The following is a 21686-nucleotide window of genomic DNA, read 5'->3' on the forward strand; positions in this document are numbered from 1 at the left end:
TTCATGTAGTCTTTCCAATTGCGAACTACATTCTGCAATGCCTTTATCCTTCCATTTTGGGTCCAACTTGTTCATGGCTTTCTTTGAACTACTTTCAATGTGCCTTTGAAAAAAAATATTACTTTCAATGTTGTATGCCTATTGTTGTTCCCATATATTTATATTGCAGGTTAAATTCCAAGTGCAGTGAGTGGTCACCTTAACCCACGAGTTTCGAGGCGCAATTTTCTCCATACAACCCATAATCTACTCCTCAACCTATATTCCCAATACCTCATATTCTGAACATACGTCCCTTGCAACATAATTGGTTAATAGTGTGTGAAACAAGAAGCCATGAAATAAATCTTTCGTGCAAATTGTTGAAAAACCATGGATTGGAAATACAATCCATGGGAGAATCCCTAGACATGACTACTTAAATTAGTTCATGTGAGTTATGAATGGTTACTAGTGAACTTATGAATCCCCAAACATGACCTATATTTATAGTGAAATTAATAAGCCCATAATTTACTCCCCGCCCGAAATTCAAAATTTTTACGGAGAGAATCTTGTTAAATCTCGGTGCAGTGAATTGTTACATCATTCCACGATTTTCAAGGCACAACTTTTTCCATATAGCCCATAATCTACTCCCCCAAGCCAAATTCAAAAATTTTTACGGGCCTCGCCCACGTGACCATCATTACGGAGAGAATCTTATTAAATCTCGATGCAGTGAGTTGTCACATCATTCCATGATTTTTGAGGCACAATTTCCTCCATATAGCCCAAAATCTACTCCCCAACCCAAATTCAAAATTTTTACGGGCCTCGCCTACGTGACCATCATTCTGGAGAGAATCTTATTAAATCTTGGTGCAGTGAGTTATCAAATCATTCCACGATTTTCGAGGCACAATTTCCTCCATATAGCCCACAATCTATTCCCCCAACCCGAATTCAATATTTTTACGGGCCCTGCCCACGTGGCCATCATTATGGAGAGAATCTTATTAAATCTTGGTGTAGTGAGTTGTCACATCATTGCACGATCTTCGAAGCACAATTTCCTCCTCCATACGGCCCATAATCTACTCCCCCAACCCAAATTCAAAATTCTTATGGGCCCCGCCCACGTGGCCATCTTTACAGAGAGAATCTTATTAAATCTTAGTGCACTAAGTTGTCACATCATTCCACGATTTCCAAGGCATAATTTCCTTCATATAGCCCATTACATTCCTCCCGTAGCCCCAATGTCTATGCCTATAAATTGGGAGCTAAATGGGAGAGTTTCCAACTCATAAAACAAACCTACCTACATCCCCATCTATGTTTCCAACTCTTTTGTACAAAATTTCTCAAGTATACAAAATTTCTAAAGTCAATGACTGGAGTTTCAATGAACATATCTACATCCCATAGCTTGCAACTTCTTTCAATGAAGTTATTTCGATGGTTTGTGCATTGTCATGGTTTCTTCAAGCGAGATAATCAAGCCATGTCCATCAGAATATGAGGTATTGGGAATATTCAACGTTCACACCGTTCGTTCCCTTGTCTGAATACGACGTATTGGGAACGTCGGTCGGTGTGCGTAACTACTACAACGAGCACATTTGCTTTGTTCGCTGTGTGGAAGGAAGGTCACCTACCCTCTCCACGTCATCGGAGTGATAGTCACGTCGTGACTTGGCCTTATCAAAGGGTGTGGAGCTCCCCTTCACATACTCTCTCCGGGTTTTAGAGTTATAGTCATGTCATGACCTAGCCTTTTCAAAGGGTCTGGAGCTACCCCAACGTGCTCATTCTTGAAACGGTGTCGTTGGACATTTTGAATGTCCACAAAAGTGGTGTTAGTGAATTGTGACGTCGGATATACACTCAAATGTTGTCTTACTTGTGTTTTCTATAAATTGTGGTACTCAAGTGTGGGAAAAAGAGTCTTGTAATCAATGAAACATTTTGAATGTCCACAAAAGTGGTGTCAGTGGATATACACTCAAATGTTGTCTAATTTGTGTTTTCTGTAAATTGTGGTACTCAGGCGTGGGAAGAAGAGTCTTGTAATCAATGAAACTTGTAATAACATTCACTAGGGCTAACTCGCTATCTATCACAATAACACGGAGAAGTGCATCAGGATCCATCTCTTCGAATTCTCCAACACGCACATATAGTTTTCCTCTTTCTCCCTATCGATGAATGCAAAGGCGGTTGAGAAAGTTCTCTCAGTGGATGTAACGCCAGCAATCTGGAGTAAAGGAAACCTGTATCTGTTAGTCTTGTACATGTAATCCATCAGCAATACCCGACAGAAAGCACGCAACATATCACCAGAAGTAGGATGTGACCAAAACAAGTCCTTCACACAGTCATTGTCATCTTTCTGGTTAAACTTGATGTACCCATTTTCTTGTAACTTGGCCAATAGATATTGCATTTGAGATCTCCTCGCTTACTCCTTAAACCCATGCTTGTAGCGTGCATTGTAGATGATTTTAATTGTAGTTACATTGAATTTATCCTTGCCCTTTATTAGACTTAGGATCTCTCTCGATTTAGACAATGACGAAACACACATATCCACCAACATAGTCCGCAGGACGATGATTGTGACTACCGTTGAAGACAGTGACAGTCCAACCTTCCAATCTTCCAACCTCTTAACACATCTCAGTTCAAACGGGCATTCGCATTTCTTAGTTCCTGTGACGCGTGCTATCTTCTTTGCCTTCGATTCTTTGCCATTCTCCTTCACATTGCCTCCTTTATCCTTTGCCTTATTGTTAAACGGTCTATACTTTCCACCCCGTTCACATGCAAACCGCATCCTTGGCCTTCAGTTCTTTGTCATTCTCTTCGACGCCTTAATGATAATCATAAACCAATTTTTTTACCGGTAGATATTATCCAATGTCTCAACTCATCTTCGGATGGAAAAACCTACAAACACGGTTGAACAAAAACATTCAATAGCAGTAAAAGAACAAAATCAAAAGAACCAATAATTAAGCTGTTTGAAAAAAACTCACCTTCTTCGTCGTGAACTCCCCTGTGAAATTATATAGGGCCACTGGACCTATGTGACTGTCGTGCATTGAAGCATCACCCTGAAAGTATCAAAAATTGAAAAGTCCATTAAAATAAGTTTTCTAGCTCTCTGGATCTATTTCAGTAATTGACAGTCGACAATAACTACAAATTTTATTAAACAACTATCAAAATTTAATCTATATTTCGGTGAGTGAAAGTCCAAAATATACTTATAATGCGATATCTAACTACTGAGTATCACTAAATGAAAAGATAGTACTAACACTTCAGTAACAAACTGTCGAAAATAAGTACTAATTTCGATAACTAGATGTCGAAAATGTGTGCACAATTCGGTAACTAACTGCCGACTAGTAAAAATAAAACATGTGTGTACGTATACGAAAATCCAATATACATTTTGGTAAATAGCTGTTGAAAACAAGAATCAATTTCATTAACTATTTGTTGAAAACAATTCGGTAACTAACTGCCGAACTATAGTATACGAAAATTCTATATACATTTTGGTAAATAGCTTTTGAAAATAAGATTATATTTTGGTAACTACATGTCGAAAATGCATACACATATCGGCAATTAACTGCCGAACTAGAGTATAACAAAATAAGATACATATATTTCGGTAATTGAATACTGAAATTATATCTGAATTTCAGTAACTAACTGTCGAATAGGGTAATTGTTTACGGTGGTTAACTTATTCGAATCTGAAACACCGAAAAACTGGTTTAAAAATTTGTAAATCAGAGGCCACTGTGAACAGGAAAAACTTACCTCCTGACGCGGCTTCCAAGATACAATGTCCATCACAACATTTCTCTTCTCTTCAACCATCATATCGTTGTCGATAGAATTTGATTCCATTTCAATTTCAAAATCATAATCTAGAAGTGGGTCATCTTTTTTTTCAATGGAAGGACTGGAATCTTCCATTGATACAATATCTGGCCCTTGTTCCTCCATTGAGATTGAAATGATGAACAAGTTTGAGAGAGAGGAGAAGAGAGAAGATGAAGATAAAGAAGAAATAGGGATGGGTTTTGGTTCTTGTTTGTACCATATCTGTAATTTCTTCTATTCCCCGTCGATTGAGTGACACGTGGCACAAATGAAAGGGTACTATTGAAAAATTACTAAGGTGTATGGTTAAATTAATTAATTTGATTATTGAGCCATGATAAGGTTTATATGAATTAATTAAACATAAAGTTTGTTTCCTCCGTCGATTGATTAGTATCGATTGTTTTCTCTGACGATTGAATTACAGGTGGCAAAAGAGAGTGTTTCCAGTTGTTTAGGAGCAGTTATGCAACGTGTTTTCATGCTTCTTCGTGGCAGTCATTTGCATGATTTCTCTGTGGAAGTTATTTATAAGGGCATGAAAGGAAATCGTCACTTAGAATTGGGAGGGAGATTCCAATCAAACTTAGGCAAGCTTATTTATGCTTGAGATCGTGGCAGTTTTGGGGACACACAATCAACACCAACATGTCTTTATCTTTTCTTTTCTAGGAATAGTTGTAACTTGTAATCGTTCACTCGACTATCTTAGTCGGTTGTACTTCTACTTTGGAGATTAATATAGTCCATTTGTTAGTCTTTTTCCATATTTCATCCACTTCATTGTTTGTTTCCAAAGAAGTCCTGAAAACGGCAAGGAACCAAAATCCATCTTTACACCCCACATTCCAGCAGAATCACAAAATAGTTTCCCGTCGATTGGTATTCTCCGTCGATTGGACTGAAATCAGAAAATTTGATAACAGTTCCTCAGACACAAGCTTGAGAGACAGGAGAAAAGAGAAGATAAGAAGATAACAAGTCGCCTATTTTTTTTTTTTTAAATGTGAATAATGAATTTGAGGGGGAAGGGAAGGAAGATAATTTAGGGATTTTGGTCATAAGGGGATGTAGGTCATTTCTTGTATAGGTATAAGGGCAAGAAGGTCATTTTGCACTGGGAGGTCATGTTGTAATTAGTTGAAAAAATTTAACGGACTATGTGGAGAAAATAAGGGGTTGTGAATAACCGCTCTCTAAAGAAATTGTCCCTCAAAGTGAACATGGTTGAGAAGGTGACAAGTCTTCCGGGTCCAAGGTAGGATTGCTCTGGGCTTGGGGCTTTGGGCCCAGTAGCCTTACCTCTTTACTCTCAAGTCTCTAGAAGATTAAGTGGATTGGACTATGTGGTTTGGAAAAATAACGGTTCAGGATGTGTTTTGATAATTAATACTCGCTAAGGACAAACTAAGAATATTTGTTAATGCTGAAAATGTTCTTGGTGGGTATTAATTATCAAAACATGTCATTGGCCATCATTTTCCCTTTGCGTTTTGGGTTCCCACTTGCAGCAAATATTGAAGCCCGGATCAATTCCTTTCAATCACTTGTGCTGTCCTCATGCAAGACAAACGTTTAGGAACCGAATTGAGTTTGAACGAGCTCTTTTCGAGCCAAGTTTCGAACTGCTCGCAAACAGCTCGACTCATTTGCAGCCGTACATGGATGCAAGAATTGGGTGTGGAACATTTATATACTCAACATAAATGAACTAACGTGGTGTCGGCCATTTATCTTGTTGACCTATGAATCAACCATTCGGCCCATAACTTTTCAACCGTATTTTGGAAAGTGCAACTGTGGTGGTTGACTTTTGAACATTTATGCAACTATGCAAGGAAGCAAGATACGGTGTATCTAACCTATTACTCCTTCCGTTCCAAATTCTTTTTTCAGTTTGCAAAACGAAATGTTAAAAATAATACAATTTTTTCAAGAAAAAATTCAAATTTTTTTCACAAATTAAAAATACTCATTGATATCTAGTAAGTTGTTGAAATTTTTTTGATTTTTTCTTGCAAAAATTGTATTATTTTTAACACTCCGTTTTGCGGACCGGACAAAGAATTTGGGACGGGGAGTAATAAAAGAACGTTGAAAGGGTGGGACATTTGGTCCAATTTTTTCAATTAAGCCCTTGGATTGAAGAGTCCATAGCTTTGCCTTTGTGGGTATTTTCGACATTTCAAGTTTACAGGGAGCGGATGGAGAATATGCAACCACGTGGCCTGTGTAAATGCTCGTGCACCCACGGCTAATTTCTCTGGTAAATTCTCTCGGGTAAAAATCATTTACCTCCCCTGAGGTTTCCGACAACCCCAGATGCCTCCCCTCCTTTTACTGAAATTGCCCTGTCCTCCCTTATGGGCCCCAGATGTTAAACGGAGTTAACGGAGAGGGGTAAATGAGCCATTTGAACCTTTTGCAGATCAAAAAAAAAAAAAAAAACCTTACCCTACTCTCTATTACGTATGGAGATGAAATTCGTCAGACTGAAACCCATTCTTTCCAGAGTGCCTTCTCCAAACAGACGACCACGTGGTTGCTTTCTTCACTCTGTACGCCGAACACGTCTAATCGGAGGCGGAAGGTGTGAAACGGCGGGAACAACAAAGGGAGAAATGGCGGGAAGGCGAGATGAAGATATGGCGGGAGATCCATGGGTATGCTCCAGTAGGGTTCTATATAAATGTACGTGGGTGAAGTTCTTCAACAGGTATGAGATCTATGTCTTAATTTCATAGTTAGAGTCACCGATCAAAGTGAGTTGTAGAGGTATGGAGAGTTAATTTCGCATGTTTTGTACATTTAGGGTTCCTTCTGTTTTTTGTTTTGTTTTTTCGTTTGAGGTTACCATTACAATAACTGTGGATAGCAAGGAAAAAAAATCTACTCGGATCAAAAAAAAAATAAAGGAAAAAAAATCTACTGATTGTAAGCACAATCAATCACTCTCTAATTTTTTGGTAACTTTAAAAATTTTCAAAGATTTTTGCATGTACTATTGAGTAAGCTAATCATCTTGATGTCTTTTGGTAATTTTTTTTTTTTGGATTTGATCTTGATGTATCTAGTTGTTGCGTGAAATAATTAGGGATCTTATTCGTATTCAATGAATTTGGTCTCTTTTGTTGTTCTGTGCTATTAAATGCTAAGATAGTAAGATGAGCTTAACTTTGTTTTTCTTTAATTGCCAGGTATGGGTTCTGCACTTTACTTTGACATAAATGTACACTTTGATGGAAAAGTTTCAAGGATAAAAAACATTGAACCCCATAAATATGGTTACATGGACTTGCTGGATGATGTCTCCTCTAGGTCATTTAATCACTTACCATCTGACAGGGGTTTTACCATCAAAATGTATGGTTACAAACCTGGAACTAATGAGAGAATGGATGTGAGTTCTGACTTAGATGTCATTGAAATGTTTGGGTTCTACTGTAATGTTTGTGTACTTGACCTGCATGTAGAGGTGTGTGATGTGGAAGGTCCTACATTTCCTTACATTCCATCTACAACTGATACAACACTTTCATTTCCCTCAGTTTCTACAAATCCACATGAATGTGTAAATGTTGAGGATGATAGCAGTGATCATGAGTGGTCTGAAAACAGTCTAGATATAAGTGATAAGGAAGTGGAATGGGATGATGAGAGTAGTGAGGAGTTTATTGGGTATGGGTTTGAGGAAGACATAGAGGTCAGTAGTGATGGAATGTCTAAGTATAGTTCGAGTGATGATGGTGGTAAGGAGTCTAGTAGTGATTCTGATATAATAACGTATGGCCCTACTTTTCAGCCCTTTGATCCTACCAAATGTGGAGAAGAGTTTCAGGTAGATGCTAGGGGGAAAATTAGGCTTGCTGCAGGTCTACTTTTTGGGAATGCTACCAAATTTAGAGAAGTTTTAAAAGAGTTTACCATTCAAGAGGGTTGCAAAATAGTGAGGGAAAAAAATGAAAAAACTAGGATCACATGTAGGTGTGCTGTTGTGGGTTGTAAATGGAGGATTCATGCATCACCTTTGGCTGATGGTGTCACTTTTAAGATAAAGACATATAAGGAAGAGCATACTTGTATAAGTGAAACTAGTAATTTTGAGGCAAATTCAACCTGGATTGCAAAAAAGATGGCGAATGAATTAAGGGCAAATCCGAACATGTCCTTAGACTGTATGCAAGTTTTGCTTCACCAAAAATATGGTATTGAAGCTTCTAGAATTCAACTTTATAGGGCAAAGAGAAAGGCCTTAGAGGTTATTGAGGGTAATCACAGTGATTCATACCCACTGTTGACCACATATGCCTCAGAGGTTAGGAAGAGTAACCCAAGGAGTCTTGTGAAGATTCAATGTGACAGATTGACAGAAACTCATAATCCTGTGTTCAAGAGGTATTTCATTTGTTTTGAGGCCATGCGAACTGGATTCATGGAAGGTTGTAGGCCTTTTATTGGAATTGATGGTTGTCACTTAAAAGGCCCATTTGGTGGTGTGCTTTTGGCTGCCGTAGCTCTAGATGGGAATAATGGTTTGTTCCCCATAGCAGTGGGTGTGGTGGAAAGTGAAGGGAGAGACAGCTGGGCATTCTTCATAGACCACTTGCACACAGTCATTGGTGCAGGTACTCATGCAAGGGCTTGGACATTTATGTCAGACCAACAAAAGGTATACCGTTTGATTTCATATGTTATCATTTTGTTCTCTTTTGTTATTCATAGCTTCACATTTTGACATATTTTTTATTCTCTGTTTTTTTTTTTTTTGTCATGTTCCCTTAGGGTTTGGACAAAGTCATAGCTGAAATGGTACCAGAGGCAACTCACAGAACCTGTGCTAGACATCTCTTCAATAACTTCAAGAAGAAGCACCCAGGTTTGCTCCTTAAAAAGTACTTTTGGCAGGCTGCTAGGGCATACAATGAGTTAGAATTTGGTTATGCCATGGAATCTATAAAAAGTATTTCAATTGAGGCTCATAAATGGCTTTCAGAAGTGTCTACTGTCTGGTCTAGGCATGCATTCAATGAGGCTGTAAAAAATGATCACATTACAAACAACTTAGCTGAGTCATTTAACCATTGGGTTGGTCCCTTGAGGTTTAAACCAGTTTTAACCATGTTAGAGGGAATTCGTACAAAGTTAATGACTAGGCTGCAAAAAAGGTACGAGAAAGGATTGCATTGGACTGGGACAGTAGGACCCCATGTTAGGAAAAGGTTGCAGAAAGCTCAAGTGAAGGGGAGAAACTCTACTACGCTTCTGTTTGCGGGTGGTGATGAGTATGAAGTATTAGAGGATGGGGTTTCACATCATTTGCACTTGAATGCACATACATGCACATGTAGGGAGTGGCAAATCTCTGGAATACCATGTAGGCATGCGGCTACAGCCTTAACCCATAAGAGAGCTAACCTTGAAGATTATTGTGACATGTACTTCCACAAAGATTATTACCTCAAAGCACATGAAGGTATAATTCATCCAGTTCCAGATCAAACTAGGTGGATTAATGTAGGTGGTGATATTGTGGAACCTCCACCTTTAAGGAGATTGCCTGGTAGGCCAAAAAAGAGCAGAAGAAGGGATGTTGATGAGCCAGAGGCAGGCACAAGTCAGTCTAGAAGGTCACAGACAGTCAAGTGTTCAATTTGTCTGGAGTTTGGTCATAATAAAAGGTCTTGCCAAAGAGCTCCAGTGAGAAGAAGGATTGCTTCCAGGATTGAAGCCACACCAACTGCAGCTGAGGTGATGGATTATATTTTGTATGTTCATTTGGTTTCACTTTCAAATATTATGTTATTTAAATTGCATCATTCATGTCTTTGTGAACCAGCAAGCAACACCCAATCCACCACAGGGATTGTCACAAGCTGAAGGGTGTACTCCTGTTTCCTCTGTGGGAGTTTCTCAGGTTAGACTAACACTGAACTTTACTTAATGTTTGTTTTTATAAGTAACTTTACTTAATATTTTTTTATATGAAATTTTGTGTGACTTTTCCTCTTCTTTTTAAAATGAAGAAAGGATAATCCAAGAGTAAACTTTCTTAATGTTACCTGTACAGAATCTGTAACTGTTGTGTAGTCTAACTCTTCTACTTATATATATGCAGAGAGTCAGAGGAAGAGGAAGAGGAGTGGTCTTGAGCAGGGGAAGAGGAAAAGCTACGGTACTTGGCAAAGGAAGGGGAAGATCAAGGGGCAGGGGCAGGGGCAACAACAACAAATTGCAACTGAAGTGAAACTGAGGTGGTTTTGGTCATGAAGTCCTCTTTTATCTACTTCTATATATTAGCTGTGGTTATATATGTGTGCTCACACCTTTTGTCTTTTGTTGGGTGAGCACTAAGTAAATGTTAAAGGTCATACCTTTTGTTTCTTCTTGGGTGACCAGCTGTAATGCTCACACCTTTTGTTTTTTGTTGGGTGAGTTGCTATTAGCCTATTAGATTAGTCATGTTCTGTTCTTTCATGTTATCTTGCACTATGTTGAACTTGGTCATGCAGTTAAAAGGGCAAGCACTAGGCCTTTTGTAGCTTGCTCATTTAACTCTTTTGTATGTGTCCAATGAGACTTTTGTCTGGTATATGTAATATGTGGCACAATGATCAATGGAAAAGTTAGTATTTAGTAGACATGAATTTTTTTCTTTTGTTTGGTATATGTAATATGTGGCACAATGATCAATTGTAAGAGTTAGTATTTAGTAGACTGGAATTTTTTTCCTAGTGGGAATTTATATCAATGGCCAACTGCCTTACTTGTAGTATTTATGAATGGTCAAAATTTTATGCTCATAAGAAATGGGTAAAATGGGGAATGGGGTGCAAACACTAAATGACATTAGCAAGAATCGTTAGTCAACTGGATGGACAAGTAACGGCAAGATTAATCTGAAATCCAAACCATTACCTCAAGGGAGGACAGTGCAATTTCAGTAAAAGGAGGGGAGGAATCTGGGGTTGTCGGAAACCTCAGGGGAGGTAAATGATTTTTACCCAATTCTCTCTCCTCCTTCCTCTCTCCCTCATACACAGCAACAACCTACACGTAAACCCTCATTTGTTTCTCTCGGGTCTCTACCTTGCATCTCTCTGGTTCGTTCTACCTCTGCTACACCATCACACCGGAGGAGATCGAGATGATGATTTCCGAAGTCGATTCCGACAGCAACGCCCACATCAATCTGAATGGTTGCTCTCTCTCTCTCTCTCTCTCTCTCTCTCTCTCTCTCTCTCTCTCTCTCTCTCTCTCTCTCTCTGATGGTTGGTTTCTCAATGTTTCATCCGTAGTCAAAGTGGATGGATTGGGAAGAACTGTGCGTAGGGCTATTTAAATTGCAAAGCTCTGCTTCCTATCTCACTCACCACAGGTCACTTTGATGAAAAATGCATGTACGTAAGTTCTTTTGAATCGATCTCTTTTTTATTTTGTGTAATTTTTTTAAAAAAATTTTAAAACGTTTTGTCTGGCTCTGGTTGCTCTGAGTTCAGGTACGCATCTGTCAGTGAGCAACGGTTTTCTAGCCTTGGAAGATCCATCGAAGCATACTTCGAATCTTCGGTTATAGAAAGCCAAAACGAGGCTCAAAGGTATAAAAGATTTTGTCCTGGTTTGAGTCTAAATTGATTATATGGTGAATATATATTTTCTTCTCTAATTTCCAATTTCGTTATTCTGGGTATTGTTTAGATTTTCTCTGAATGGGTAACTTTGTTAGTTAATGTTGTAGTTCTCGTCTTCAGCTATATGGGTTTATTTCTCTGATTGGGTGATGTTTGTTAATCTATTATTTGTTTGCAACTAATGGGTTTTCCACTATATAATTTATGTCTGTTACATGTCTCAGCAGGACCTAGGAGGTTTGGAGAACTACTATATCAAATGTTAGAATTAACGTTTCTTGACCTCTTTTTTTTTATTGGCTTCTTAACCCCTGCTATACAATTGCCAAAGGCTTCTTCCTACCTCAAGGGTCTTAAGTTTCTTTTGTTCCCAGCACAATCTTGCTTTTTTAATTCAAAAGTGTTACTACATAGTAGCTAATTAGAACCCGTAAAACAGGATTAAAGTTGAAAATGAAATAGCGCTTAGTTTGTGGAATCGTTTTCAAATGATCCATGTAGAGGCTTCTTTAGTTTGTGTAGATTACAAGGTTGTTTCTGGACTAACTAAAGAGACACAGCCTCAAAAAGGGATACGCCAAACTGGTTCTCTCTTTGTATAGATGTGTAGTTTAGTATCGTTATCTTTGTCATTAAAAATCTATCTAATCCTTTATGGTAACTTGTAAGTAAAAGAGCGTTGCGGCCAATTTCATTGGTTGGCACTTTTTGTCCGATTTTCCAATTGTGTCCCTCGATTGGCAGCCCTCTGCCTTTGCCATGAGGGGCAATTCCGTCCATCTGACTTCACACCCTTCTTGTGGACAACTTACAGCCACGTTGCAAAAAAACTTCCCTTTCCAAAAAAATTGTTTGTGTCTCTTGTTCTCTCTCCCTCAGAACACACGCACATACATAGGGAAGAAGGAGATCAACATGTTTAGAGAGAGAGAAAAAAAGAAAGACGGAGAGGAAGAGGAAGAGGAAGATATGTGAGACCAGAGGCAGATTTGACCGGCCATAGAACGAGATGTATACATTCGTATGAAGGAGCCTTCGACATTGGTACAATTTCTTCAGAAACTTCTTCCTCGGGTCAATCTCTCCCTCTCTCATGCTTCGCTGATGGCAACTGTAGCAGGGTTCTTGATTCTGATTTGCCGTTCAAAGGCGGCGTGTCGTGGCTGCCCATCCATCTTCCTGTAGTTAGTTTACAAAACTTTTCAGCCTAGGGTTTCCTTATTCCTTGAGTTTTGATGAAAAAAAGTATGTTTATATGACCATTAGTTACATTTTCAGGTAAAATAGAGTTTAGTTGTTTGCTATGTTTGTGCTAATTTTCAGTGTTACGCTGAATTTGTAGGGTTATTTCTTTGTTCGTTTTGAGATTGGGAGAAACTATATCATCCCTTTCAGTAAGAACTAAGAAGTAGTACTATATAATTGAGTGAATGTTTAGGGTTTATGAGGATGAGTTTGCTTTATGTTGTGAATGTTTTATGATTAGTTTATGAGGATGAGTTTTTTGTTTTTGTAGGTGTTGGTAGTTGCTGGTACTTAGAGGATATATTGGACCATAATTTGCTTGGTTCAATGGTCAAATTCTTTAATTCATCATTTTGTATTGTATTGTATAGCTCTTGCCCCGGGGATTCAGGCGTTTTTTACAAGGTGCTAGCAGAACAACCTGGATAGTGCCAAGGCATGGATCAAAATCTTGGCCAATTCGCATTGATAATGTAGTACAGTTGGAGTGTATTTTGTGCAGCTCGATCATCAACTGAGAAATGGTTACAAACTTATTTTATCGTGTGAGCGTAAGTGGATTTTCAATACTGTAATCTTGAATGAAGATCATATTGAGATGAAATATGGTTGATCAGAAGCACCCGATCCATACTGGCAAATACTGCATCCTTCTCCTTTGGAATTATTCAATACTTGTAAATCCTTTTGTGCACAATTCTGCCTTCCTATTCTTCAATTTTAGACATTCCACGGGCACGAAATCCTCGTGCGAGCACGACGGCCCAAATCTAGTATATCTTAAAAAGAAGAAAAGAAACCAACGCTAGGTAACACGTATCATATCAAAGAGTCTTTGATAGTTTTTCTTTTCCTTCCAAATTCAAAATATCCAGAGTAACTTACGCACGCCTCAACTAATAATTGAGGGATCAATTCTACCGTCCACTAGCAAATCCCCCTTTTAAAGTCAGGATAGAGCCCCGTGTGAACTGAGAATTTATATTTCGAACCTGAGATCTACAATGGAGCAAACCCCTAAGCAACAAGTCTAGATTATTGAGATTAGATAAAGACATGTTGGCTTTGTTTGGTTGGGAGTTTAGTTATGGTAGTAGGTGGAGAGAAAAATAGGATAATGATTGAAGAAAAATAGAGAGAGATGAGAAAGTAATAATTAGAGAAATAAGGTAATAATCAGATAAAGAAATAAGATAATGATTGAAAAACTAAACTAAAATGTGAACCGAACACAACCTTTGAATCTTTGATAGTTGAAATATGTCCGGAAATATCAATCAAGGATGGACCAATATAGTATTGTTTAGTATATTTTAGTCTTTCTCAAAAGCTTTGAAATCAATTATATAAGTTCGGCCACTCATTAAAAAAAAAAAAGAATAAATGGGTTGACTTGAACACTATGCAAGGAAGACTAATATACATGTTTTTGATAGCCAAACCAGATTAATTAGCTCACCTTGATTAATTTTGAAATTCTGAATATAACGACAAGACAAAATCTTTTCAACCTCGAAGAGTTGTCATATAAAAATTAAACACTAGGTAGCCGCCTTAAGGACACTTTAATTTTATAAATAACATATGTACCTTAACTAGAAATCCATCCAAACGATATGAAAAATATTTGTAATTTAATAAATGCACGTAATAACAAAGACATTCCAAAATTGGTATAACAGTAGGTAATAGGTATTGTAAAAACGATCCAAGATCTCTTTATATAGTAACATCTGGCAATAACAATTGATAGAAACATATACCAAATACCCCAAGAACTTTACAAAAATGTCCCAAAAATCTACCACATAGATCATAAACCCTAGATATCTTCTTCTTTTTTAAAACAAAAACAAAATAAATGAATGATGAAATGGGAATTTCCAGAAGCTTGATAATTAAATACTAGTTTTTTGAATTTAATTAGGGTCACCTTCTCTTATCTTGGAGGACCACCCCTTTATTCCCTGCAAGCATCATGTACTTGTCCTTCCTGGTGAGATTAGTGCACTCAAAGCCCAAAGCATCGCCCAATTGCCTCTGTATGTAGTTGGCCACTTCGAAGCTGGATTTCCCGCCGGCGCAGGTTAGCTCCCGGGGCACTTTCCCGAGGACCTGGATGTAGTAGATGGGCCTGGGGTTCATCAAGAAGAAGATTGGGTCCAGGCATTTGAGGCCACTGGCTGTAGTCCCGTAGAACATGGTCACCTCGGTGTTCATAGCCGCAGGCACGATTTCATCAGTTAGTTCGGCAAACAGTGAGCTGAACCTCAAGAGGTATGGCTCCCTGCATGTGGTTCCTTCCGGGCACACCACCAAATCGCCTGTTGGCAAAATTTTAGAATGTGTGTTAAATATAGTGAACAAACCATCACGAAAAATCGCAAATATAAATACATAGATAGAAAATAAGCAGTATCCACCCAGCGATGTAGAGACGCATGTATTTGTTCTTCAATTGCAATGTAGAGAATCGCAATTGTTTTTTTCCCATTTGTTCTAATGCCATTGCATCTTTAATAATATGTCTAAAATCTCAAACCTTATTGAATTTGAGACTACGAAATTTTATGGGGATGCCAATGCATTGAACAGAGGACAAGATAAATGGAAAAAGGGGATTATGTCCACTTTTGAAAGCAACTACTATTTTGTTGTTTTAGATATGTAATTGACTCCTCAAGCGAATGTATTCACAGAAATGTAAATGTCTTGTTCGAAATCGTTACTCGACCACACAATGTAGTTGAAATCTCCAAGTACTAAACCCATAAGAGAAACTTGCGCGGCTGCCAATGCATCCAAATTGAAGAATTTGCGAAGATATTTGGGGACAGAGGACTCTATATGATTTCAAAGCATTTTTCTAGTTTAGAAACTCAAAGTTGCAAAAAAAAAAAACTAAAAAAAACATACCTTCACTGAGCAATCTCTTCATTGTTTCACCATCTTGCTTTCTATCTCTGGTCAACCTAACTGTCCTTATAGGTGCTATGAACTCAGACATTTTGCTGAGGCTGTAAGTGACTGCAGTCAAGGGCTTCCCAAGTGATGTGCTAAGAAACACAGGGTCCAAAAGGGTCCTATGGGTACAAACATAAAGCACATGACCTTTCTTCCCACCCTCTGTACCAGAATGGTTGAGCCCTTTGACCCTTATTCTCACGCCACTCAAAGTGACCAAGAAAATGGCCATTTTGTAGGGCAAAAAGATGCCCACAAAGAGCCTGAAAATGGCTAGGATTATTCCTGGCGGGAGCCACATGAACATGGAAAGAGTTGCAAAGGGTGTGGGCAGGAAAGCTAGCCTCCCATCATGAAATACAAGAGGCTTTGGGTATTTGTCTCTTGGCATAATTGCTGAATTAGCCCCAGCCTTGATGTTGTTGTCTTCAGTGCTGTTCACCACATAAGCTTCCTGGTACAGACAATGGCAACCAAAAAATGTATCAAACATGTGGATATTTATATGGTAAAAGCATTTTTGTATGGTAAACACAAGTGTTACATAACCGTAATTTGAATGGGAAAACTTATCGTATTGTGCCTTCATTCATTGGAGCTCGAAAAAGAATGGCATCCGGATTATAACGGCAAAAATGTCACTGTGATAGTAGTTCATATGAGCTCTTTATCAATTGTTATAATGAATAGAATTTTCCAGATATTTTGGACAAAAATATGTAATATGGGTAGCGTAGTTGGTGATTGAGTAGGACAGAGGGGCTTACCATTCTGAGGTCCCAGGTTTGACTCTCCTGCACTGCGAAAAAACCCTTGGGGCCACCCATGCGTAAAAACTCTTTGGGTTAGCAAAGGCTAGTGGGAGCCATAGAGATTTAGTCCCGTGGTGCGCGAAAGCTAGCCCGGAAACACTCTCCTTTACCAAAAAAGGAAAAGAATAGACGAATGTTGATTTGGTACATAATTATCCGGACCAAGGAATGTGCCTTTTTGTGTTAGGTAGGGACCAAAAGATTAGAATTGTTAAGTGGGCTACTTGTTAGAGTTAAAAATAAAGTTGCTGCCCAGGACCCTTATTATTATGTAAAATATATAGGACCCCACTTTGGTGTAAGGTTGATATATAACATATAGTTAACCAGATTAAAGTTATTACTCCCTCCGTCCCTTTTTTTGTGTCCAGTATTTTATTTTGGGCTGTCCCTTAATAAGTGTCCATTTTGTAAAGTTAGGGGGGTAAAAGTTGGTGTATTGTCTATTTTGTCCCCAAAAATAAATTTTATTTTGAAAAGTTAGTGAGTAAAAGTGTAATGATAATGGGTAAGTAGGGAAAGTGGAGGAAAAAGTTGATGTGAAAGGTGTAATTATGATATTTTTTTAATAAGTTGGAGTTACGAAGCAGGACACTTAAAAAGGGACGGAATGAGTATTTTTTAATTACTTATTTTTTTGTTCTACGAGACATATCATTCTCTCACAATACATCACCTATAATTCAAAAAATAAAATAAAAAAGTACTTATTTTAGTTAATAAAACACACCCTAAAATGTGTTTAAAATTCTTCAAAAAGCAATAATTAACGCCGCTCTTGGTTGTTTACACATATATGTGTTGGGTATCTATATCCTTGAATGTTGAAATCAAATCAGACCAAAACTTCATCAAAGCAAATCTGATGTCTCGATTAACTAGATATCCAAGTGGCATTTTGTAAACGTGTAGCATAAGATTGCAAGGGCTTTATTCTACAAACAAAAGACAAAAGTGGTTTCCTACACTACACACCCTTCTAGTTCTAGATCAAATGCATTAAGGCCCCGTTCCGGAACGTAAAAAAAACTCTTATTTTTTAAGAAGACAATTTCAAACTAAAAAATTATGGATTTATTGAAATCTAAAAATATGCAATATAGATCTTGTTTGAAAGATCTCATCGAGATCTTTTATACGATGCAAAAAAAAAATTTAAAAATATTTTTCATTTACATTATTTTTGAATTTGAAAATGTGAAATAAGCTGCTTATTTTTTAAGAAGGTTTCTGGAACGGAGCCTAAGAACTATGTCTAGTGCCAGCCCTAAAAGTGCAAAATAGCACCCTTGTTTCGAGGAGCAATGAACATAAAAACACCACTTGCTCAATTTGTACTTGTAGCCCTTCTTTTCTAGAAGTATTGACTAGCTAGCTTCCAATATAGTAAAAAGTAGGATCAGCTATCCTACGGAACCACTAGACTCGGCATTTTATCTAGTAAGTCAAGGACCTGGGCACCCGTAGCGCAACAATCGCACTACGGGATTGTAATGCTCGAGAGTGAGGTCTTTTGAGATATTATCATAACGATCTGAACCATATATTTTGACAATTTTATAGAGTGAGGTCTTTCGAGATATTATCATAACGATTGAACCATATATTTTGGTGATTTTATAGAGTTCGTCGACCACTTTATTTCTTCCAAGATTTAGATTCATAGAACATTTATAATCACGTGATCAAGAGAAATTTGTGTCCCGGTTCATTCTCTAAATAACCATCAATTATTTAGAAACACGTGATGTCTGATCAAGTTATTAGTATCCGATCAACTTGGCTTTTCAAACAAGTGCTTGACGAGCTCTATATGATCTATAATTCAGATCGTGATAATAATATCTCCAGAGAGCAATTGCAAGATGCACTAAAAACCCGAAAAAGCTATTTGCACCGACGGTTTCCGTAGGGAAACCGTACCGACGGCCACCGGACGGCCGATCCGAGCCGTCCAAAAATTTAAAAAAAAAAAAACCGAGGGGGCCTTCGTGGGAATCAATGGCATCCGATGTGTGTAGAGTGCTTGATCTGAACACTCTTTTTTCGTGTATATATGTGTGTAGGGTGCTACACGAAAAGAGACTGTTCAGATCAAGCACCCTACACACATCGGATGCCATTGATTCTCGCGTAGGCCCCCTCGGTTTTTTTTTTTAAAATTTTTGGACGGCTCGGATCGGCTGTCCGGTGGCCGTCGGTATGGTTTCCCTACGGAAACCATCGGTGCAAATAGTAGTACTCCTAAAAACCCATAGGGGAACTTTATGTCCCTAAAACAGATGTATATCCAGATTTACTGTAAGAGGGTCATACCAAAATTGATGATCTACACCATATATACACCTGATTTTTGAATAAAATTTCTGGAAAACTTTTCTTGTTTCTTAGCATTACAGAATATATTGATTAGTGCTAATTAAGAAGAAAGAATACCTTGCAAAGGGAGAGAAAGAGGTGATCACGAGGACTTGAACTCCCAATCCCAACATCAGGCTTTTTCTCTCCAAAGAATTCCTTAATGGCTATGTGCTTCACAACCAAACCAGGCCCACAAATCAGTCCAGTGAAATACTGCCCCACAGTGTGCAATTCAGTCCCTACAACATCACCCACACCCAAATACTCCTTCAAGAACCCCTCCACCATAACCCTTGGGACACTAGTGAAAACAACCCTGTTCCCAGTTGAGGCCCAGACCTCGTACACCTTGGGATTGAGATTTTCAAGATAAAACTTGGGCAAAACAGCCCTACTGATCCCCTCCATGTCCTTCACTTTAAGCCCACAAAAGGTGATGAAGACCATTGCCCTTAGTTTGAGCTCATAGTCCAAAAGAAACAGGATGGGGGAGGATAGGAACAAGAGGAGTGCCCTTATGATGCTACCACCTTCAAAAGCAACAAGCATGAAATAGGGGAAGAAAGACTGGGATTTGGCTAACAATGTGTTTTGGATGTCACAAACGAGTGTTTGGGACACCCTGCCCTCCAAATCGCCACATTTGGTCAAGTTTGGGTATGGAGGAGGCTGTGGAGGTGATTTGAGAGATGGGTTTTGGGAGAAGAAGCCATGGTTTCTCATTTTCCTAACTGATTTGCTCTTTAAATTAAATTAGAAGTTATTTAGCCAAGTAATCAAGACATATGTTTTGGTAGTCAATATTATAGTGCGATTTATTAGATGAAGAAGTCCAGAAAAAAAGACTAGTATGGCCCTCAATACTAAACGGATACTACCAGCATTTCTTACTTTGAATTTTTTGATAGCTTACTTATTCACTTATTTAAAGTAAAATAGAAAAATAAGACAGGATTGTTGGTTACTGCTAACTTATTTATTCATTTAAAGTGATGGTAGCTTATTGTATTTACTTCTTTTTTGTAAACCACATTGTTTCATTATTCTTTAAAGATAAAATAAGATGAATAACCACAGTGGTGCTAAAAATGAAATTCTTGTTTCCAAGAATTTTGTTTAAAATCTCATATTATCAATATGGGAAGAGGGGATCGAGAGAGGATGCATTTAAATTTTAAACCAGTGGCCGTGCGACTGGGAAAGTCAATTAAATAGCGTCGTGTACGTAGTGGAGTATATGATAAAGGAACAAAATGAATGGCTTGCATTCCTTGATGTCAACTGCAACCATCCAATTTACTGGCATCAACCATAACATTTTAAGCAATTAGTGTTCCAAGAGGGACATGACATCCCCCATTTAGAGATTGTCTTTTGTCCTCATCAAAGTCTTAAAGAAGAAATTAAAAATAAACAAGCCTTTGTTGATCACATCACATCCATGGGTACATAATTACTCCAACTACCACCCAATACCATCTTTATACCAATTGCTATTTTGATTTTAGATGTATTTTACGTTTGTGAACCTTTTTGTTTGAAGTACCATTTTTTCCCCCTAGGAAATGTTTAAAGTACTATGATTAGTTCTTTAGGTTTTCCCATATAGACCACTAATTGGGGTGCATACCAGCCTGCTAATTTGCCGAACCTATTTATTTAACTAAACAGGCTTATAACTTCAATGTCACGTCCTCGATTTTCAACAAAATAATAATACATTTTCTACAAACAAAAGTCTTTCTCTCAACTATATTTATCCTTAAATGTCATGCCAATACAAACAAAGAATCAAAGTCACTTCTTCTTCTCTCTAATTTTTTTTTTTTTACATAAAGTCTCCCAAACGTCTTCCACTAAAAGGGCTTCACAATAATCAAGGAGAGGAGTTTATACATAGCTTTACATATGTTCCAGCCAAAAGGTACAACCTTCAATTGCGGGTAAAGTACACATGAATTAGACTAGATGATAAACAACTCCTTAATGATTCCAATGAAGCTCTCAAGAGATGTCTCAATGTGCACTTCATGCAATCCAAGCTAAGTGCCATAGCGAGTACCTGAAAGGATAGGGTGAGCTACACTAGCTCGTAGAGATATCCATACCTAAATTATGTGCAGAAGTGAAGATAGATACCAAGGAAAAATATTTTCCAAAAGCATATTTGTTTTGTCAAAAAGTGGAACACAAAATACCATACTCATGCTGGGAAATATTTAACTCCATTTATCAAATACTGACATTCTCACCCATACACACACACCCCAATGTACTTGAAACCTCAGCTTATCATTACTACCAAATTGATCCTTACTCTTTCAATTTCCATTTAGATTTATCTGAATTCTTTAATAAAATGTTTTCTTTCTCTTTTTTTAAACAACTAGCCAACCTCTCACCAAAAATATACACACCATGCATATAGAGTTAAAATATAAAGTAGATAATGATACGTCGGACAATACCGCACCTCCACAACATGGGAACTCACCCGTCAACCCCAAATCAAACTTCAAATCTCAACATCTAGCAAAACTCCTCCACATTAAGATTTCCTTTATAAGTCTGACATGCAAATAGCATATATGAAACTCTCGCAATGCATCATACCACAAGGTACCAATTATACATTCACATATATAGAACAAGTTGCCTATCACACATCAGGAGAACAAGCCACAATGATTTGGAGTTCTAGAGGGAGAATCAAAAGAAAACATGTATTGACATATAAGACGATCCTAGGAGGCAACTTAAGTTTAAGTTCTGTGTTTCTCATACGTATATA

General features: G+C 37.8%; 2 protein-coding genes and 2 long non-coding RNA genes across 4 annotated transcripts; 2 read left to right on the forward strand and 2 right to left on the reverse strand.

The window, feature by feature from the left end:
- The first annotated feature begins 6404 nt into the window (after positions 1-6404).
- On the forward strand, positions 6405-10499 carry LOC131329893 (uncharacterized). The gene is made up of 6 exons (XM_058363312.1): positions 6405-6601; positions 7083-8554; positions 8668-8761; positions 9404-9633; positions 9722-9799; positions 10001-10499. The coding sequence occupies exons 2-6, from the start codon at positions 7085-7087 to the stop codon at positions 10127-10129; spliced, it is 2001 nt and encodes a 666-aa protein (XP_058219295.1). The 5' UTR covers positions 6405-6601; positions 7083-7084; the 3' UTR covers positions 10130-10499.
- Positions 10500-10899: 400 nt separating this feature from the next.
- Positions 10900-13531, forward strand: LOC131329894 (uncharacterized). Its single transcript, XR_009200878.1, has 3 exons — positions 10900-11081; positions 11382-11480; positions 13130-13531. It is a non-coding gene; the product is annotated as an uncharacterized LOC131329894 (long non-coding RNA).
- A 922-nt stretch (positions 13532-14453) lies between these two features.
- LOC131329895 (glycerol-3-phosphate acyltransferase 1-like) lies at positions 14454-20063 on the reverse strand. Its single transcript, XM_058363313.1, has 3 exons — positions 18971-20063; positions 15675-16176; positions 14454-15082 (listed from the first exon to the last, which is right to left on the reverse strand). Exons 1-3 carry the CDS (start codon positions 19616-19618, stop codon positions 14688-14690), a joined length of 1545 nt encoding a protein of 514 aa, XP_058219296.1. The 5' UTR covers positions 19619-20063; the 3' UTR covers positions 14454-14687.
- Positions 20064-20602: 539 nt separating this feature from the next.
- LOC131329896 (uncharacterized) lies at positions 20603-21686 on the reverse strand. Its single transcript, XR_009200879.1, has 2 exons — positions 21390-21686; positions 20603-20957 (listed from the first exon to the last, which is right to left on the reverse strand). It is a non-coding gene; the product is annotated as an uncharacterized LOC131329896 (long non-coding RNA).

This window comes from Rhododendron vialii, chromosome 6a (assembly GCF_030253575.1).
Source record: "Rhododendron vialii isolate Sample 1 chromosome 6a, ASM3025357v1".
Lineage (NCBI taxonomy): Eukaryota > Viridiplantae > Streptophyta > Magnoliopsida > Ericales > Ericaceae > Rhododendron > Rhododendron vialii.

Excerpts from the sequence above, each read along its gene's own strand:
- LOC131329895 (XM_058363313.1), bottom strand. The coding sequence starts at position 19,618 with ATGAGAAACCATGGCTTCTTCTCCCAAAACCCATCTCTCAAATCACCT. Across the intron at positions 16,177-18,970 it reads TCTTTCTCTCCCTTTGCAAG|GAAGCTTATGTGGTGAACAG; the intron begins GTATTCTTTCTT and ends TGTCTGTACCAG. Across the intron at positions 15,083-15,674 it reads GAAGAGATTGCTCAGTGAAG|GCGATTTGGTGGTGTGCCCG; the intron begins GTATGTTTTTTT and ends TTTTGCCAACAG.
- LOC131329893 (XM_058363312.1), top strand. The coding sequence starts at position 7,085 with ATGGGTTCTGCACTTTACTTTGACATAAATGTACACTTTGATGGAAAA. Across the intron at positions 8,555-8,667 it reads TTATGTCAGACCAACAAAAG|GGTTTGGACAAAGTCATAGC; the intron begins GTATACCGTTTG and ends ATGTTCCCTTAG. Across the intron at positions 8,762-9,403 it reads CTTCAAGAAGAAGCACCCAG|GTGGTGATATTGTGGAACCT; the intron begins GTTTGCTCCTTA and ends GGATTAATGTAG.